The sequence below is a fragment of the Brachycentrus maculatus genome, unplaced genomic scaffold, assembly GCF_059751285.1.
Source record: "Brachycentrus maculatus isolate JH-2025_06_01 unplaced genomic scaffold, ASM5975128v1 h1tg000400l, whole genome shotgun sequence".
NCBI lineage: Eukaryota > Metazoa > Arthropoda > Insecta > Trichoptera > Brachycentridae > Brachycentrus > Brachycentrus maculatus.
In genome coordinates this window covers 489,431-507,500 of record NW_028281149.1, presented here as the reverse complement: position 1 = coordinate 507,500, position 18,070 = coordinate 489,431, and the positions used below count along the sequence as shown (strand labels likewise).

Below are 18,070 nucleotides of genomic sequence, written 5' to 3'. Positions count from 1 at the left end.
AAGGAGTCGCATCGTTTTGAGTAAACGGAGAGCAGTTTAGATTCTGCCAATGTTTACCGATAACGCCTAAGTAGGCCCCCCCGAATTAGCTTACGAATTAACTCCTAGAGGCGGCGTTTTTCAAAATACGTCTGTACCAATTACAAAAAAAATAACTAACCATCACGCCGCTTCACCGCAGGGGAGGGCAGAGAGAATAAAAAAATCATACCACCCTGTCTTTGCAAACGTTCTTCGCCTCTTCCACTTTAATGCATCTCGTCATACATAAGCGCCGATTATTTCGACTCATGACCCGGCCGCTTTCTAGTAGTTGACATACCTGATTGTGACAAGTTTTCCTCGGTCTTCCTCTGCTTCTTTTTCCAACTCCATTTGCGTAGTAATTACTTTAACTGTTCTTTTCTCACTCATACGTTCCACGTGTGAGTGAAAGAAAACTTCCAAGTAAAACTTAAAAATCTACATATTTTGTATATTAAAAGCATTGATAACTTTGTGGTATGGTAATAAAACACTCTCTTTATCATTTGTTGTTCATTTTGTGCAATACCATATTTATAAACACTTATTCGTGACTACTGGACAAATGTACAGTATAATAAAAATACATATTTACAAACATATAAAATATAAAAATAAATAAAAAATTTATAAAAATATTATATAAACAATTAATTTTTCACATTATTTTTTGACATCTCATCAAACATGAAGAAGAATATGGAAGTCTGGGCATTTACGGGGCTGACGGGGCTGACGACGTAACATTTACCAACCCATTATTGACAACCTTTCTAATCAAATTCTTGGAAGTTCTATACATGAACTAATTTTGAAACATTGTTCTTGAATCACTAGAACTTCACTTAAGACATCTATTGGTGAGATGAAAAGAAGCTTTTTATTGGGCAGAAACTCTTTTATTCCAGACTTCCATGTTCTTCTTCATCTTTGATGAGATGTCAAAAAATAATATTAAAAATAACTCCTATAATTGAAGAATATCCAGATTTGTGAACCAGTATTTAGACACAGTCAAAATGTAAATTTATTGTACACGTTATAATTTAGTTTCAGTTTTAAAAGCAGATCTTCGCTCTGAAAGAGGTCTTGTGAAAAATGCGATAATACCCACGAATGGATAATCATTGTTCTATAATTTATTTTTCCATCCTCATAGAAGTATTCGGACACACTCAAAATGTTGTAAATTAATTGCTTGTGTTTGTATTACACAAAGTGAACAATGAATGATAAGGATTGTTTTATTTTAATATGTTAAAATATGAGTATAAACTCGGTTTAAAAATCGTGCCATTCCCCATACAAAATCACATTTCGCCTAAATAAATGTGTGGATCTTGGAGATAAACCAATTCAAGATAATAGTTTGGTTTAACTTCGGCTAGGGCGGATAATGGGGGCTCTATTCTCACTCTTTTACTTATTGCCATCTGCCGAAGTTTCAGAAAGTAACTACAATCCCCGAACTGTAGTTAACCATTTATAATCTGAAGATTTCTGGCAATGTGAGGATTATTCGTAATCGGAGACAAACCGACATACTTTCGATTTAATTATGCTAAAAAGACGGAGAGTAAACGAATAGGTTGTCGCAGGATCCAAGACCATACCATGAAAAGACTTTCAGACAATCTTAAAATAATTTCATTTATTGCATCGGCAGTCACTTTGTGGTAATATTTTCTTTCTTTATGTATTAAATGTTACATTAAACACTAATTTTTGTATTCTTTTTTGATATCTCATCAAAGATGAAAAAGAATATGGAAGTCTGGGAATTAACGGGCCTGAATATGAAAATAAAATAAAATAATAATATGAAAATAACTCCTGTAATTGGAGATAATCCAGATTTTGTGAACAAGTATTTGGACACACTCAAAATGTAACAAATTTTTGTATTATTTTTTGATATATTATCAAAGATGAAGAAGAATGTGGAAGTCTGGGCATTCACGGAGCTGATGACCGTCATAGGCCGGTTAAGTGATCACTTTACACACGTGTAACATTCACCAGTTCTGCCCATTATCGACAAGCACACTACCCAAATTCTTGGAAGTTCTGTAAATATGAACCAATTTAGAAACTTTGTTCTTGAATCACTAGAACTTCACAAGAGACATATATTGGTGAGATATAAAGAAGCTTTTTATTAAGTTCTATATACATGGTATATGAACCAATTTTGGAAAAAAAATATTGAATCACTAGAACTTCACTAGAGACATCTCGGCTGTCCAAACTTAAAACACAGTAAGGGACATTATTTTGTAGTACGTTTTCGTTGCATTTTTAGACTAAGTAGAATCTGCTAGTAGTAAGCTAAGTAGTCCAAAAATGCAAAAAAAAACGTACTACAAAAAAATGTCCCTTACTGTGTTTTAAGTTTGGACAGCCGATCTATTGGTGAGATGAAAAGAAGTTTTTATTATTGAGCAGAAACTCTTTTATTAGTTTGTGCGGTCCGAATCATTTGGACTCACTATAAATGTTGTAAATCTTAAAATAATTTCATTTATTGAATCGGCAGTCACTTTGTGGTAATATATTATTCCTTTATGTATTTAATGTTAAATTAAACAATGATTTTTTAATTCTTTGAACGAATGTCGTTTGAAAATGCCACAAATAGGCGAAAGAATTGTCACAAAATTGATTTTTATTTATTTTTTGACAAAAGAATACAACTTAGTAGACTCAAAAATCAGTTTTTGATTCTACATTTAATACATAAATTAAAATGGAGTTCTGCAAATTAAACGCCAAATCTATAAATATATTTTCTTCCTTTTTTTCAAATCCCCATCCGCACCCAATGGTGCATAGGGCACTGCATCATATATGCGCCATTAGAACCCGGAGTCAAGATTATCTTAAAGGTTAAATTTCATTTTTGCGCCCCATGTATAAATAAATTGCCCAATTTGTGCAGTTTATTACTGCGAATTGTCTGCTTGATCGAGAAAGTTATAGGTAGACACTGAGAAGAAAAGAAAGATGGTACAATTTTTTTTGATTTTTCATTTTAGTTTTACTTGGTACATGATTTTTCTTTGTGTATTTAACGATCAAGATAACACTTTTTCTATACGATTCAGTGCCCTATGCAGCATTGGCTACGGATAAGGGTTAGAGAATTTTCATTAATTCAAACCCTCATCCGCACTCGATGGTGTATAGGGCACTGCATCATAAAAACGCAGTCTTATCTTGATCGTCAACATATGAAGATGATCATCCCTCCGCTTCAGGTACCAGTCCAGGGTAATATTGTACATATTGTAAGACAGTAAAATTTTAAGACGAATGAATACACTGGTGTACTATGTAATTTTTATTTAATTTTTTTTATCGATATTTTTTAACTAAGTATTTTTATTCCAGCTTTATCAAGAAAAGACCCTCAGATAGATGGCCTCGCCGCGCGGTACTCTTATGGGGAAGAAATCCGGGTGAACTGTACCTCTGATCCTGCCTTGCCTCCCTGGGATTTGATGTGGTTCGTGAACGACGTAGAGGTACCTTATTTATTTATTTATTTATCCAAATGAATAATTTCATAAACTACGAAGATAAGATGAAGAAAATAATTTCATAAATGAACAGGCACATGTGAGGGGGATTTCGCAAATACAGAATCAATTCCACCGGACAGGTCGCATGTCTGTTCACGCTTTTTTTAAAGAATGTATAGTGGATAATTTTATTGTTTTTATTATATAAAGAGAAAAATAAAAAATAAATATTTATTTCAAAGGTAAGGAGTTATATATATATATATATATATATATATATATATATATATATATATATATATATATATATATATATATATATATATATTTATATATATATATATATATATATATATATATATATATATATATATATTATATATATATATATATATATATATATATATATATATATATATATATATATATATATATATATATATATATATATATATATATATATATATATATATATATATATATATATATAAATATATATATATATATATATATATATATATATATATATATATATATATATATATATATATATATATATATATATATATATATATATATATATATATTCTAACATGGTAATAATTTTCTTTTGTAAATTGGGTGTAAATAATATGTAAAGTGGGTGTATAATAATAAAATAAATAATGTGTTGCTTTGTTAATTAAAGTTTATAATTAAAGTTTATTTTATTATTTTTCTATCTATCTATCTGATTCTGACAGTTCAGAATATTATATTTTTTCTATATGATGTCTTTTGTTTTATTCAGTGCGACATCTGGTGGTAGAACTGTTTTATGTAGGCTCTATATGTAAGTAGTCAATAAAATGTATAGGTAGGTACCTAGGTATTTTATTACGTAAAAAGTAAAAATGACTAACCACGCAGTAAATGCTTTAAATATTTATAATATTGAGAATACATAAGCATTATTATTTCGAAGAATAACAATATTTTTTTTAAATACAGTGTCCACCAAATAAACAAAATTTTATTTTGGCTCATTTACATTGAGATTTTAGTTTCAATTATAATGGCTAGATGGCGGCGCCCTTGCATAGTGAAATTGTGTGCGCTCACCTCACAACAGCGGTCAAGATATCTTTGAATCTATGCACATATATCATCATACTAGAATAATTAAAATTTTCATGGGAGTTATGTGTAGCAATTTATTCAGACGGTGCTATATCAATGGAAGGTTTAATTTTAAAAAATATGACCCTTGATTTGTAAATCTTAGCTTAGCAATTTGTATGAAGAAATAAGAGTAGCTTTATCAAATATAAACCCTAATATCGCTAATTTTTGTAATAGTCGACAAACTCAGGTGTCGCATTAAATAATTTACGCAGCAAAAAGTTTTATCTGAGTATTTACGTTTTTATGTATTTTTTTAGTATCAATATTTTTATCTTGTCTGTTATAAAAAAATCACTTTTATTTTTAGTAAAATTTATATTTGTATTTCTTGATTGTTTTCCGCAGTTACTTTGTGGCACATTTTATAAACTTAATAAAATTAATTAAGTTTGTTTTCACCACTTTTTTTGTTAACACAATTTAACCTACCGGTTTCGACAATACCTTGTCATCATCAGGGTTTATTTTAAATCAAAAACATTAAAATACTCTCACCAAAAACTTCCACACACTCTATAAAAATCGTAAATGTTTTATAAAGTTTATAATTGTACGTTTTTTTAATCTCTATTTTTGATGTACCGCAATTTTTTTTTATGATCAAAAGTGCTCCCTGTCTTCAAAAAAGTTCAGAACCATTGCTCTAGAGATAGCGCAGGTAATTCTGGTGATATTTAACGATAATGTCTCTTGATAAATTGTCACAATTAATATCAATTTTGTTTTACTGACGTTATTTCAAGTGTTAGCGAGATACGTGTGCGTTCAGGAAAGCGGATTTACGTGCGAATGTCTGGATGTAAATCCGAGTTACGTATACTCAACATTAATAATAATAATAATATTGAAAGCACGAATATCTCTTCATATTATATAACCTCAACGACACATCATACTCGTATTATACGCATATATAAACTTAGGTAATTTTATAACTTATAGTTGTAACCTATAATCTATTTTGAGATGTCAAAAATACTGTAGGAAATAACTTCTAACCTGAGATAATCCAGATTTGTGTACAAGTATTTGGACATACTAAAATGTTGTAAAATGAATTGAATTATTGTTCTCTGAACTATTATTTTACATAAATAAATGAAATATGAAATAAAACTCAACATTTTGAGTGTGTCCAAATACTTGTTCACAAAATCTGGATTATCTCCAATTACAGGAGTAATTTTCATATTATTTTTCGACATCTCATCAAAGATGAAGAAGAATATGGAAGTCTGGGTATTTACGGCGCTGACGACCGTCATAGGTCGGTTTATGTGATCACTTTACACACGCGTAACATTCACCAATTCTACCCATTATTGACAACCAATCATATATGACGTTGTTGAAAGGAGTGAGCGACATGTTTCGAGTACTTTTCATTGTAGATATATGGGAATATCTTCATTCATTAGGACTGATCATAATTCTCATTTCGTTGTTCCAGGCGTCCTTCCTGAACGTGGAGGGCCCGTGGTACTCCTCGGCCGGCCGGGGGCTGAGCAGGACCACGCTGGGGCTGCGCATGCCCGTGGAGAAGGGCACGTTCCGCGAGGGCGGGCTGCAGCTGCGGTGCGCCGCCGCGGCGCCCCCCGCGGCCGCGCTGCCCGGGGGCCCGTACCGCCGGCAGACCACGCGCGCGGCGCAGCTGCAGCCGCCGGCCTTCCTGGACAAGCTCGCCTGGCCTGGAAGTGAGTATGACATGAATTATTATTTCGAGAATTAAAATGACTTTGTGTTTTGATCCACTCACATTTTTATTAACCAACTAGTTTCGGCAACAACCTGTTGCCCTCTTCTGGGTTTAATTTATGACTATACCCTGTACCCGGTATATATTTAAACCCTGTGTATATTTATATTTATATATATATATATAAATGTATATATATATGTATATATATATATATATATATATATATATATATATATATATATATATATATATATATATATATATATATATATATATATATATATATATATATATATATATATATATATATATATATATATATATATATATATATATATATATATATATATATATATATATATATATATATATATATATATATATATATATATATATATATTTTTTTTTTTAAGATAAAATAAAAAAAATTGTCCATTGAATTCATGTTTTGTATTTCTCACTGTCGTTAAAAAAATAACCACATCTCAAAATAAAAAAACAGACTTTTATAAGGTACATTTTACTAATGTTTTGTGTTACGAAATGTCAAAAAAATAAGCGCACCCTGAAAAAAATCAGACTTATATCATTATATGAGACGTAACACAAAACATTGATATAACGGACATACCAGAATTTTAATGTTTTGTGTTATGTAGTATCATTAATAAATAACCGCATCCAGGAATTAAAAAAAACTAATATTAGATCCGTTAAATTCATGTTTGGCCTTACGCACTATGCATAGTGTAAATGAGTCGTTGTCTTTATAAGGGTTGAGTTATCATTTATGCTACAATTTAGCAAAGCTGTCTTTACTTTAAATTAAGCTGACGCTTCTTTTTAATTACCTAACGTCCAAGTGATTCTGAAATCTAGCTACGGCTTATGCAACACCGTTTATCTTGCCCCAACTCAGGCTTTAACTTTATAAGTTTCATTGCCTATGTCTACTTGTGAGTGGATTTACTCTTTATGTTTAAAGTTACTATAACTAACTAACTAACTAACCATCACGCCGCTTCCCCGCAGAGGTAGGCAGAGAGAATAGAGTGCCACACCACTCTGTCCTTGCAAACATTCTTCGCCTCTTCCACGTTCATGCATCTCCTCATACATACCCGCCGATTGTTACGACTCCTAACCTGACCACTTTCAAGTATTTGGCACACCTGATCGTGCCATGTTTTAAAGTTACTATAATTTCATGTAATTTTTTAGTCAAAATTCTAGGCAAAAACACTCGCTTAAGCTGACGCGACACTATTTGTGACAAATAACGATTAAATATTCCCAGTCGGTCAGATTACAACTGCCACGCAAAAGCTGACAAGTTTTTTTTTTTAATCAATCTTTTTTATTCAGCTTGCCCGAACAACGAAGGCAACTTCGCTACTAAACATTATTCCGTGTAAACATTCCACCTACCCTTTTAAAACTTTCTGCTTTTAGATGGGAAAATTTTGTAAACTGGCTACATTAGGGGGGGGCATTCATATTTTATGTTTGTTATTCAGATGTTAACTTTCAAATGCGGGCTGCAATTAAAACAAATTACTAGGATTGAGATTTCTCAAATACATTTTTGGCAATATCCGTTTTTGAGAATATCCCTCCCGTGCTATAAATTAATGTCCAGTAGAACGGAGTCCTGGTACTAATCCTTGTGTTTGAAAGCGAAACACGGAGTTGGCAAAAGAAGGATGGATTGAAATGCGATCCCTTAGACGAATGTGAGGCAAATTGATGCTTTCAAATATTTGACATCCCTGATCATGCCAAGTTATCCTCAGTGTTCCCTGCTCCTATTTTCAACCCGTATAAATTTTTTTATCTGTTTTTTCTCACTTATTCGTTTCAAATATCCAAATTATCTATCCGCACTTAAAAAAAATGTTATCGATAATGCTTGTATAAGCTTGTAAAAGAAGTAATAAAATAATATTTGACATTGTGCAACTTTCAAATATAAATATAACCTCAAATATTTGTTTTACCGTTCTTTCCCCATTCATACATTCCACATGTCCAAACCATCTCGACACAAATTTCATAATTTGATTCTTACCTTATTTCACTACCCGATCATCTGTAATACATTTTGTACGCTTATTCATCTGAGTGATCGCATTTTTACTGCATCCCGTCAACATTTTTACTTATTTTGACAACTCTATGATTTACTTCCATTTACTAGGGTTTGTTCCTGGACTCCGTTGTACACTGTTACTTAAGCTTCCATTTTAATTGTTTTTAGTATTCAAGAATACTTTATTAATTTTACGCTTACGCTTTATTTATTTTAATATTTTATTTTCAAACAAGTCCCTCACTCCTTTCAACAACGTCATATATCAAAAAACTAGATTTTTCAGGAGATTATTTTTTATAGAGAGAAGTTTAAAATATTATAAAATGTATTAAAAATAAATATCAAGCTACTTATTGAACTTTTTATTGTGCAACAGGTCTTTTAAGGTAAAACCTGAATGTTTTTTCTCCGTTTGAAAAATATTTAGTATTTTTAAAAAAATAATTGAACAATACTTTTTCTTCAAAATGCAAAAACAATACTTTCTGCCCTGTAACGGGTAAATATTAAGGTAAAAATATACCGCTGTTGCTGGGATATAGTACATATTTTGGACATTCCGAAAACGTTGACAACTGAAAATTGTAGATTTTTTCCATATGACGTTGTTGAAAGGAATGAGCGAAGTGATTATACCTTCGATATTCTTCGTATTATAATTCTATTTCTGTAAAATCCATTACCCATACCTAGTCCTATCCCTTATAATTCTAAATTATTTCATCAATTCTGTCTTTTTCTGTCATACCCACTCACAAAACCCTTATATTTTGTTTTTAAATAAACAATTTATTTAGCACATAGTTTATATTTGAAGCACTTTGTGAATTTCCATTTTATAATTAAAATGTAACTTTGTTGATTCTTATGTTTTATTTCATTTTATAATTTCTTAAAATGTACTGATATTATGTTATATAAACGTTTGTATTTAATTTAATAATACAACTTGTATTTCACTACATTTTGGGTACAATTCACAATTCAATCAAATTTCACAAGCTCTTCATCACAAAACTACATTTCGCCACTGGAACTTTTTACCATACTATGTATGCAATTTCACCAAAAATCCTTAAGTCATATTGACCCTTAATAACTAAGCATTCATCTGGCGGACGTGAAAACGTGAAGCTTGATTAAAGTATTTATTAAAAATAGGAACCAGTTACATGACACTTATGTTTGGTTTATTACGAATGAATGTAAGAGACATTTAACAATAAATCACTATTCAGCACAGCTACGACATCATACATATCGCTAACTCTTTTCAACAACGTCATATATCAAAAATCGTAAATTTTCAGTTGTGCATGTTTTTGAAATGCCCAAAAAATGTACTATATCCTACCAAAAGCGGCATATTTTTAACTCAATATTTACCCGCTACAGGGCAGAAAGTGTTGTTTTTGCATTTTGAAGAAAAGGTATTGTTTAATTATTTTTTTAAAAATACTTAATATTTTTCAAATGGAGAACAAAAATTCAGGTTTTATCTAAAAAGATCTGTTCTACAGTTAAAAGTTCAACAAGTGGCTTGATATTAATTTTTAATACATTTTATTATATTTTTATACATTAAAAACGATGGCGTTGGCGTTGTTGAAAGGAGTGAGTGATATGTCATATTGTGCTATCTACAAATGGCATTGTATCTACAAATATAGTTTAGTTATATAGGGTTAAAGGCACTCACTTACTTAAGAAAAAGTGTGATGAACCCCTATTGATAGAAACGTATTCACAGTCGACTTGAGGGTGTTTGTTAACTGTTTCTCCCGTCACACCCAATTTCCATTACTGCTAAGAAATAAGATTATGAGTGCCTTGATGGAAGGAGCTCCAATTACCTTACATCAATGTTTCTCAACATGTTCTAATTCAATTTCGCGCTGTGCACTCTTTCCAGTCACTCTGTCGGAATCCATAATGAAAACCATATTCTTTGTAAGTACAAAGTTGATAAGTATCTAACGTCTGCGTCGCTTGCTTAAAAAGAATACACTTTTGGAGTTCATCAATGTAAATAATCGTTTTGATTACATATACATATATATATATATATATATATATATATATATATATATATATATATATATATATATATATATATATATATATATATATATATATATATATATATATATATATATATATATATATATATATATATATATATATATATATATATATTTATATATATATATATATATATATATATATATATATATATATATATATATATATATATATATATATATATATATATACATATATATATATATATATATATATATATATATATATATATATATATATATATATATATATATATATATATATATATATATATATATATATATATATATATATATATATATATATATATATATATATATATATATATATATATATATATATATATATATATATATATATATATATATATATATATATATATATATTAACTTTTTTTTTAAACAAACTAAGACTGAAGAACACATTTACTAGTAACTAAAATTGATATAAATAACCTAATTTTATAAATTATTAAGAAATTGATAAATTTAACGGTACTGTACTTGTATTGATACTCAAGTACTGTAATGTTAAAAGGAAATTTAAAAAATTAAATTTCAAATACATAATACGATTCTTAATGAGAAGTGAGAATCACTCGTTTAATCGGTTAATTTATTGGCATTTATATCAACAAGTTAGTTAAATAACACCAAAAGCCACATTTATAATATTTTTTTAATTAATTTATTTATTGAAAAGGAAAAAAATTGGAGACATCTTCCGGAATACTAATTTTAAAAAAATCTGGGAAAAAATAAACATGAATTCGTTCTTTTTATAGTGGTCTCTGATGGATTTACTCCATTCAACCAACTTATATTTGTTTTTTGAAAATATATTTAAAATTCCAACTAAAATTTACAATTTTTCTACCTGTTTCATCGAATTTGTAAGAAAAACATGTAATTTATCCGTCTCTATAAATGTATTTCCACTTCTCTGCTCAACCTGCTAGGCTGTCCCACGGGTTGAGAAGCGTTGCCTCGTGTTACAGTAATTATTTGCGAGATACAGGTATGAGATACTACCAAGTCATTAACGTCACTCTCAAATTATAATAACATTGTGTAACCGCCAATAGAACCCGAGGCAAGATTCTCTTAAAGCAAGGGTGGCCAACCCCAACCCGCGGCCCGCGGAGCAAATCACACATTTTTTCCTCAAGTGTACACAAAACCACCAAAAGAACATGCCATCGTGCATAGTTAGTATCATATCCTATATATAGAAGTATTTCACTATCCTGACAATTTCAAGACCCATTGGCGTCAAGTAGTATAGACGTTGGACTAAAGAAGAAAAGAGTAATAGAAGAACTGACTGAATGTGTGAGTTCACTGGAGCCATCTGTGGTTAGTTAAAGAAAGCTTTGGGAACAAGAATTTGTACACATTCAAAATGTTGTAAAAATGGATAGGTGTTACCACAAAGTGACTGCCCAATCAATTGATGAAAATAAATATTCTTTCATTAATTGATTCGGCAGTCGTAAAATCTATCCATTTTAAATTAATGTTTTTAAGTTAATGTTTAAGTATATAATACTATTTCTTAAAATACGGGGTGTGAAAATGATGCGGAATGCATCGAAACACGTGTACTAGTAGGTTTTAATAAAAAGTGGTATTTACTTAGTAATATAAAACATTAATTAAAACTGAGTATTCTCCCTAGAATTTGAATAATAGTAGGTAAACATATTGTTATCGGATGGTTTTTTCATCAACTTTTTGAAAAAAAAAATATTGCATACATTTATTTCAGTCACAACTTTTACATATCGCTCACTCCTTTCAAGAACGTCATAAATCAAAAATCGCCAATTTTCGGTTGTGCATGTTTTCGGAATGCCTAGAAAATGTACTTTATCCCAGCAAAAGAGGCATATTTTTAACCTAATATTTACCGGCTACAGGACAGAAAATGTTGTTTTTGAATTTTGAAGAAAAGGCATTGTTTAATAATTTTTTTAATGGAGAAAAAACCCTCCGGTTTTACCTAAAAAGATCTGTTTTACAGTAAAAAGTTCAATAAGTGACTTGATATTTATTTTAAAAATATTGTGTTATATTTTTAAACTTTAAAAATGTTCTCCTGAAAAATCAAGTTTTTTTTATTTATGACGTTCTTGAAAGGAGTGAGCGATATTTAGAACATTTTTTTGCAGAGACCCACCTAGCCACCGTGTGTGTCTTGTCGGTGAATTTCTTTTTTAATACATTTTTTATTATTTTTAACGATTTTAACCTAATATACACACAAAAAAGAAGAAAAATTAAGAATGTAAACATTTTACAATTTTCATAAAATTTACTCTTGATCATTTACCTATTCTTTTATTTGCCTTTGTACCATATTTTATTTTGACCTCTAACATCCGTCGGCAACAAATTAAAAATGTTCGGAACGATATATTGCAGTGTTCGACTTCCATATTTATTGTTAATTCTTGGGACTATCAAACCTTCGTTGTGTGTAAATCGTGTATTATGGTTGCGTACTAGAAGATTTCGATATTTTTGTCTAGTTTGTTGTTCAACGATGATACTCATCCACAATATTCCACGTACCGGTAGTAATTTCAAATGTTTACATATCAATATTGGATTGTCCCTTTTATTATGTATATGACTGGGCACATTTTTTTTATAATGGAATATTGCATATTTTGAACCATTAAATTTGTTTTCGTCAAATGTCCCCAAGACTTAATTCCGTATGGATTCTACTAAAGAACAGTAAATAATCTTAAAGGTCGATTAAGGCAGGAGAAAATACAACTTATGAAAACTACTCCAAGCCTAATTATTATACTAATTAGAGTCATTTACTAATCACAAGTAACCAAAAACTCAATTCCCATCTGTACAATGTTTTTTGGCATCTCTCGCGCTCTACCAAAAGTAAGCAAATAGAACGCTTATAAGCGTCTCCCGCTCTCTACCAACATCAACAGTATTTAAAAACGCTTTTAAGCGTTTCCCGCAAACAATGTATTAAGATATTTTAAAAATTGTGGTGTATAACTTTCTTAACCCTTCCATTAACAGAAAGTATTTTAATGATTTTTTTTTCTTTTTTCACAGGTTCGGCGGGAAAGCCTTCGTCTACCATCCAGCTTCTTGGCATCAATCTTTTAACGTCACTCTTCGCACTGAGAAGATTTCGTACATATTGAATCTATCACTAAAATACTTAATTAAATACGAAAAATAAAATATTTTTAAATCGATGTGAATTTATACCACACTTTTTTTTCCTTAGAGAGCACTATCATATTTGTACATAAAATTCTTTTCATATAATGAATAAGTTGAAATAAAAATATATTGAAGTTAAATGTATGGAAAAAAGGTACTGTGTATTTTATAATTACATTTTGTTCAAATACTGATATATTTATAAATGTGAATCCTGTAAAAGTTGTTGTACTGTGAATCCTGTAAAAGTTTTTGTTATTTTGGTATCAACAAAAAGAAGTACTTGGTAAAACTGGTTATCTACAGCGTAATCCTATCACAGGAAACTATTCAGAGGTCTCACACAGATAACGTGGCTCACTTCTCTGAAAGCTCAGTTATTAATTATGTAAATACTTATTCAAACACTAATTTTATTAGTCCGCCTCCTTGGTGTAATGGTTAGCTTGTTTGCCAACGTGCTGTGAGTCCCGGGTTCGATTCCCAAGGGGGTGAAAATCAATATTAGTGATTTTACTCTCTTATATTTATTTAATATTACCCTGGACTGGCCCCTGAAGCGCAGGAGTGATCACCTTGCCGTCATCTGTTAACTATCGAGATAACACTGCGTCAATACGATGCATACCCTGTGCTCCGTTGGGTGCGGATAAGGGTTAAAAGAAGAAGAATTATTTGAACATTTATTTATTGGGTTCTGTTTTCTTCTTTTAATAAATAAAATAAAATATTAAAATTTCATACCTAATATATTTTTAAATTTAGAGAAATAATTGAAATCTCGAAAAATTTAACCCTTTTGGTTATCAAAATCCGATAATCGGCTTTCAATACTCTATCGAGAAATATCGAGTACCAAACGATCATGGTAAAGTTTAATTTTTTAGTTTTATTATATAGTTTTTTTAGTTTTATATAAACACCATAATATTTTAAGTGGGCTTATCACATATCGCTCACTCCTTTCAACGTCATATTTAAAAAACTTGACTTTTCTTGAGATCGTTTTTACAGTTTAAAAATATTATACAATGTATTGAAAATAAATATCACATCACTTATTGCACTTTTTACTGTGCAACAGATCTTTTTAGGTAAAACCTGAAGTTTTTTTCCCCATTTGAAAAATATTTAGTATATTTTAAAAAATAATTACACAATACCTTTTCTTCAAAATGCAAAAACAACACTTTTTGCCCTGTAGCGGGTAAATATTAAGTTAAAAATATGCCGCTTTTGCTAGGATATGGTACATTTTCTGGGCATTCCGAAAACATGCACAGCTGAAAATGGACGATTTTTGATATATGACTTTGTTGAAAGGAGTGAGCGATATAAAATCAACATTTTTATATTATTAAGATTGGTTTATGCCCTCATATTCCTAAAAAATATTTTCAAAATTTAAAAAATCATTTTTTTTTTTATATCTGCATTTTCTACAATATTCATTTTGAATACTTTTAATGTAATCTTTACTCTTTTTGTGACAAAATAATTCATCAAAATAACGTGTGTATCAGAAAAATTCTACTGAAATGGGAAATTTTTAATTATGTTGAAATTTAAAATAATATGGAAATTGATTTGTGTTAAAATTTTTGAATTAATAAAAATCATATTATTTTTTGACATTTCATCAAAGATGAAGAAGAATATGGAAGTCTGGGCATTTACGGGGCTTACGACCGTCATAGGCTGGTTTGAGTGATCACTTTACACACGTGTACCCGTAAATGCCCAGACTTCCATATTCTTCTTCATCTTTGATGAAATGTCTAAAAATAATATGAAAATAACTCCTGTAATTGGAGATAATCCAGATTTTGTGAACAAGTATTTGGACACACTCAAAATGTTGTAATGAAAATCATATTACACTTTAATGTATGATACTTTAATTAAATAATTCATACGGTTTGAATAAAAAATAGTGCAAAGTACTAAATAAATTTTAAAAATTGTAAAAATTTACAAAATGAAAGATTTTCTTTCTCAAAGATTCACAATTAAAAATTGTTTACCCCACATTTAAATACCAATTTCTTAAAATATTTTTATATATTTGACGTTAACACATATGTTTTTTGTAACAAAATTTAATAAAAATATATTTAATTAATGTAAAATTACACTCGTGTAAGTTGTAAATACATAAAAGCACATTGTGAAAAATCATTACAGTATATTAAATGAAATATTTGTTGTTATAAGCAAGTTTTATTTTCAACCCTCTCCTGAATCCCTGTTATAACAAGAGTAGGAATGACTCGTTTTATTCTGATTAGTTTCCTAACTGTTTGCATTGTTGCAGATAGATAATTCAAAAGCTCATGTAATTATTTTTACTTTAAATACCACTTATTACTTAACGTTGTCGTGACGTGTCTTTTAATCCACTCGACATAATTGAAAATGATGTTGGGTATATCAAATAAAGGATAATTTTTTTTAACATAAGTGGCATTTTAATTTTCAATCAAAGAAACAACTTTAATTTTAATGTTATCATTTATTTACAAAATTCTCAATTAATGGCGCCACTCTAAGCCATACTTACAAATCTATAAAATATGAACTAACATGTGAAAAGAAGTTATTTTTTCATTTAATCAATATTACTCTGGATTAGTACATGAAGCGGAGGGCTGATCACCTTTCTTGATGAAGAAGACACTGAGTTTATATGATGCAGTGCCCTATGCACCATTGGGTTGCGGATAAGGGTTAGAAGAAGAAGAAGAAGATAAAGGTTTTATTTGCTCTACTGATTTATCTATTAAAACGAGTGTTTGAGATGCTTTATTCCCAATACTGAGTTCGCGTGTTAAAAACTCTCCCCTTAAAGAATTTAACGAGCGTCGATAAATTGAAAGCAGGCACTTTGCTAATGGCTCCACTACAAAGTAGGTATATTTTATTTTTAACAGAAACTAAATAAATAAATAAATTAGGATCCCTTTCGATGCTATCTCCGCTACCCCCACGCTACGAACATTTATTCAATTCGACGTGAACAGACTACGCGATGAAGTGGACCGTTTGGGATGCTGTCTGCATCCGTTCCGTATAGACGGAACGTAATATACGAATATAAATCCTGCTGAAGAGACGACAAACGGTATTGGGAAAGATCGAAGCATTATTTACCTAACAAAAGTAATCAGGAGTAACTGTTTCTTGTAGACGTTCAACTAGCTAAGATTGCTAACGTAAAATTGAGAAAGCTTTTCTCGACGTAATTATGTACATCAATAGTTACTCTATTTTTAAATTGACATGTGTATTTTTTTAATCCTTGGTATTTTGTGTATTTTTTTAATGAAAAACTACTTACATAAGTACATATTTTTTCAGCAAGTTTTTGCATTTATTCATCATCATCATCAGCCTGTGTCCGTCCAACGTAGGCCTCCCGTATGAGTCTCCATCCTCTTCGATCCTCCGCCTTCCGCATCCAGGTCACTCCCGCTATTCTTCTTATATCTTCAGTCCATCTTGTAGGGGGTCGGCCGATGCTTCGTTTGCCAGTTCTTGGGCGCCATTCCAATACTTTTTTTCCCCATCGACCGTCGTCTCTTCGACAGATATGTCCTGCCCATTGCCACTTGAGTGTGCCTATTCGTTGGGTAGCATCCACTACTTGCACTTACTATGGATTATTTTTTAGTTTTTTTCTAAGATAAGATGATCTTCACATGAACAATTTTTCAATTTCATTGGCTTCATTTTGTAACCAAACTCAGCATAAACCTATATCCACAACTCTCTAAAGAGAATATCATTAAATAAAATTAAAATCTTTAACGTTTTTTTTTTCAGATTCTTTGTGGCACATTTTATAAAACTTTATCTAATATAACTAGAATATTATTTCCAACCACTTGTATAATAAAACAAGCTTTTGAAATAAAAACAATAATAATTGTTTTAAAGTTTTAATTTTATTTCATTATGTTTTATAATTAAAAAGCTTATATTAACTAAATCAGACTTTATTTCGTAAATTTTAATATCAATTTTTTTTTAAATAGGGTAAAAAATTAATTACATCTTGCGCATGTACGTTTGTTTAAATGAACATCCAATATTTCTAAGGTGGATTTTTTAATGTATAAAATTCGTACAATTATGGAGTAACTTCATATGTAAACGCAGAACATTTACAATAATTACGTTTTGAGTAAGTACTAATAATTTTCAACAACGTTTTCCAATTAAATATTTGAACGACTCGACTATAAAGCACCCGACTTCTTTATTTGCAAAAGCTCGAGATTCCGAA

The 18,070-nt window shown here is 29.9% G+C and overlaps 1 protein-coding gene and 1 long non-coding RNA gene across 2 annotated transcripts in view; one reads left to right on the top strand and one right to left on the bottom strand.

Moving 5' to 3' along the window:
- The window catches only part of LOC148302900 (uncharacterized), a 64,930-nt gene extending 48,962 nt beyond the window's left edge, over positions 1-15,968 (top strand). Inside the window, exons 5-7 of the mRNA XM_088270893.1 lie at positions 3,415-3,548; positions 6,160-6,403; positions 13,672-15,968. Of these exons, the coding sequence (XP_088127019.1) occupies positions 3,415-3,548; positions 6,160-6,403; positions 13,672-13,763 (470 nt within the window). The 3' untranslated portion in view covers positions 13,764-15,968. The remainder of the gene's footprint in view (positions 1-3,414; positions 3,549-6,159; positions 6,404-13,671) is intronic.
- LOC148302899 (uncharacterized) overlaps positions 6,266-18,070 on the bottom strand; it is a 113,442-nt gene continuing 101,637 nt past the window's right edge. Inside the window, exon 4 of the long non-coding RNA XR_015838561.1 lies at positions 6,266-6,397. This is a non-coding gene — a long non-coding RNA (uncharacterized LOC148302899). The remainder of the gene's footprint in view (positions 6,398-18,070) is intronic.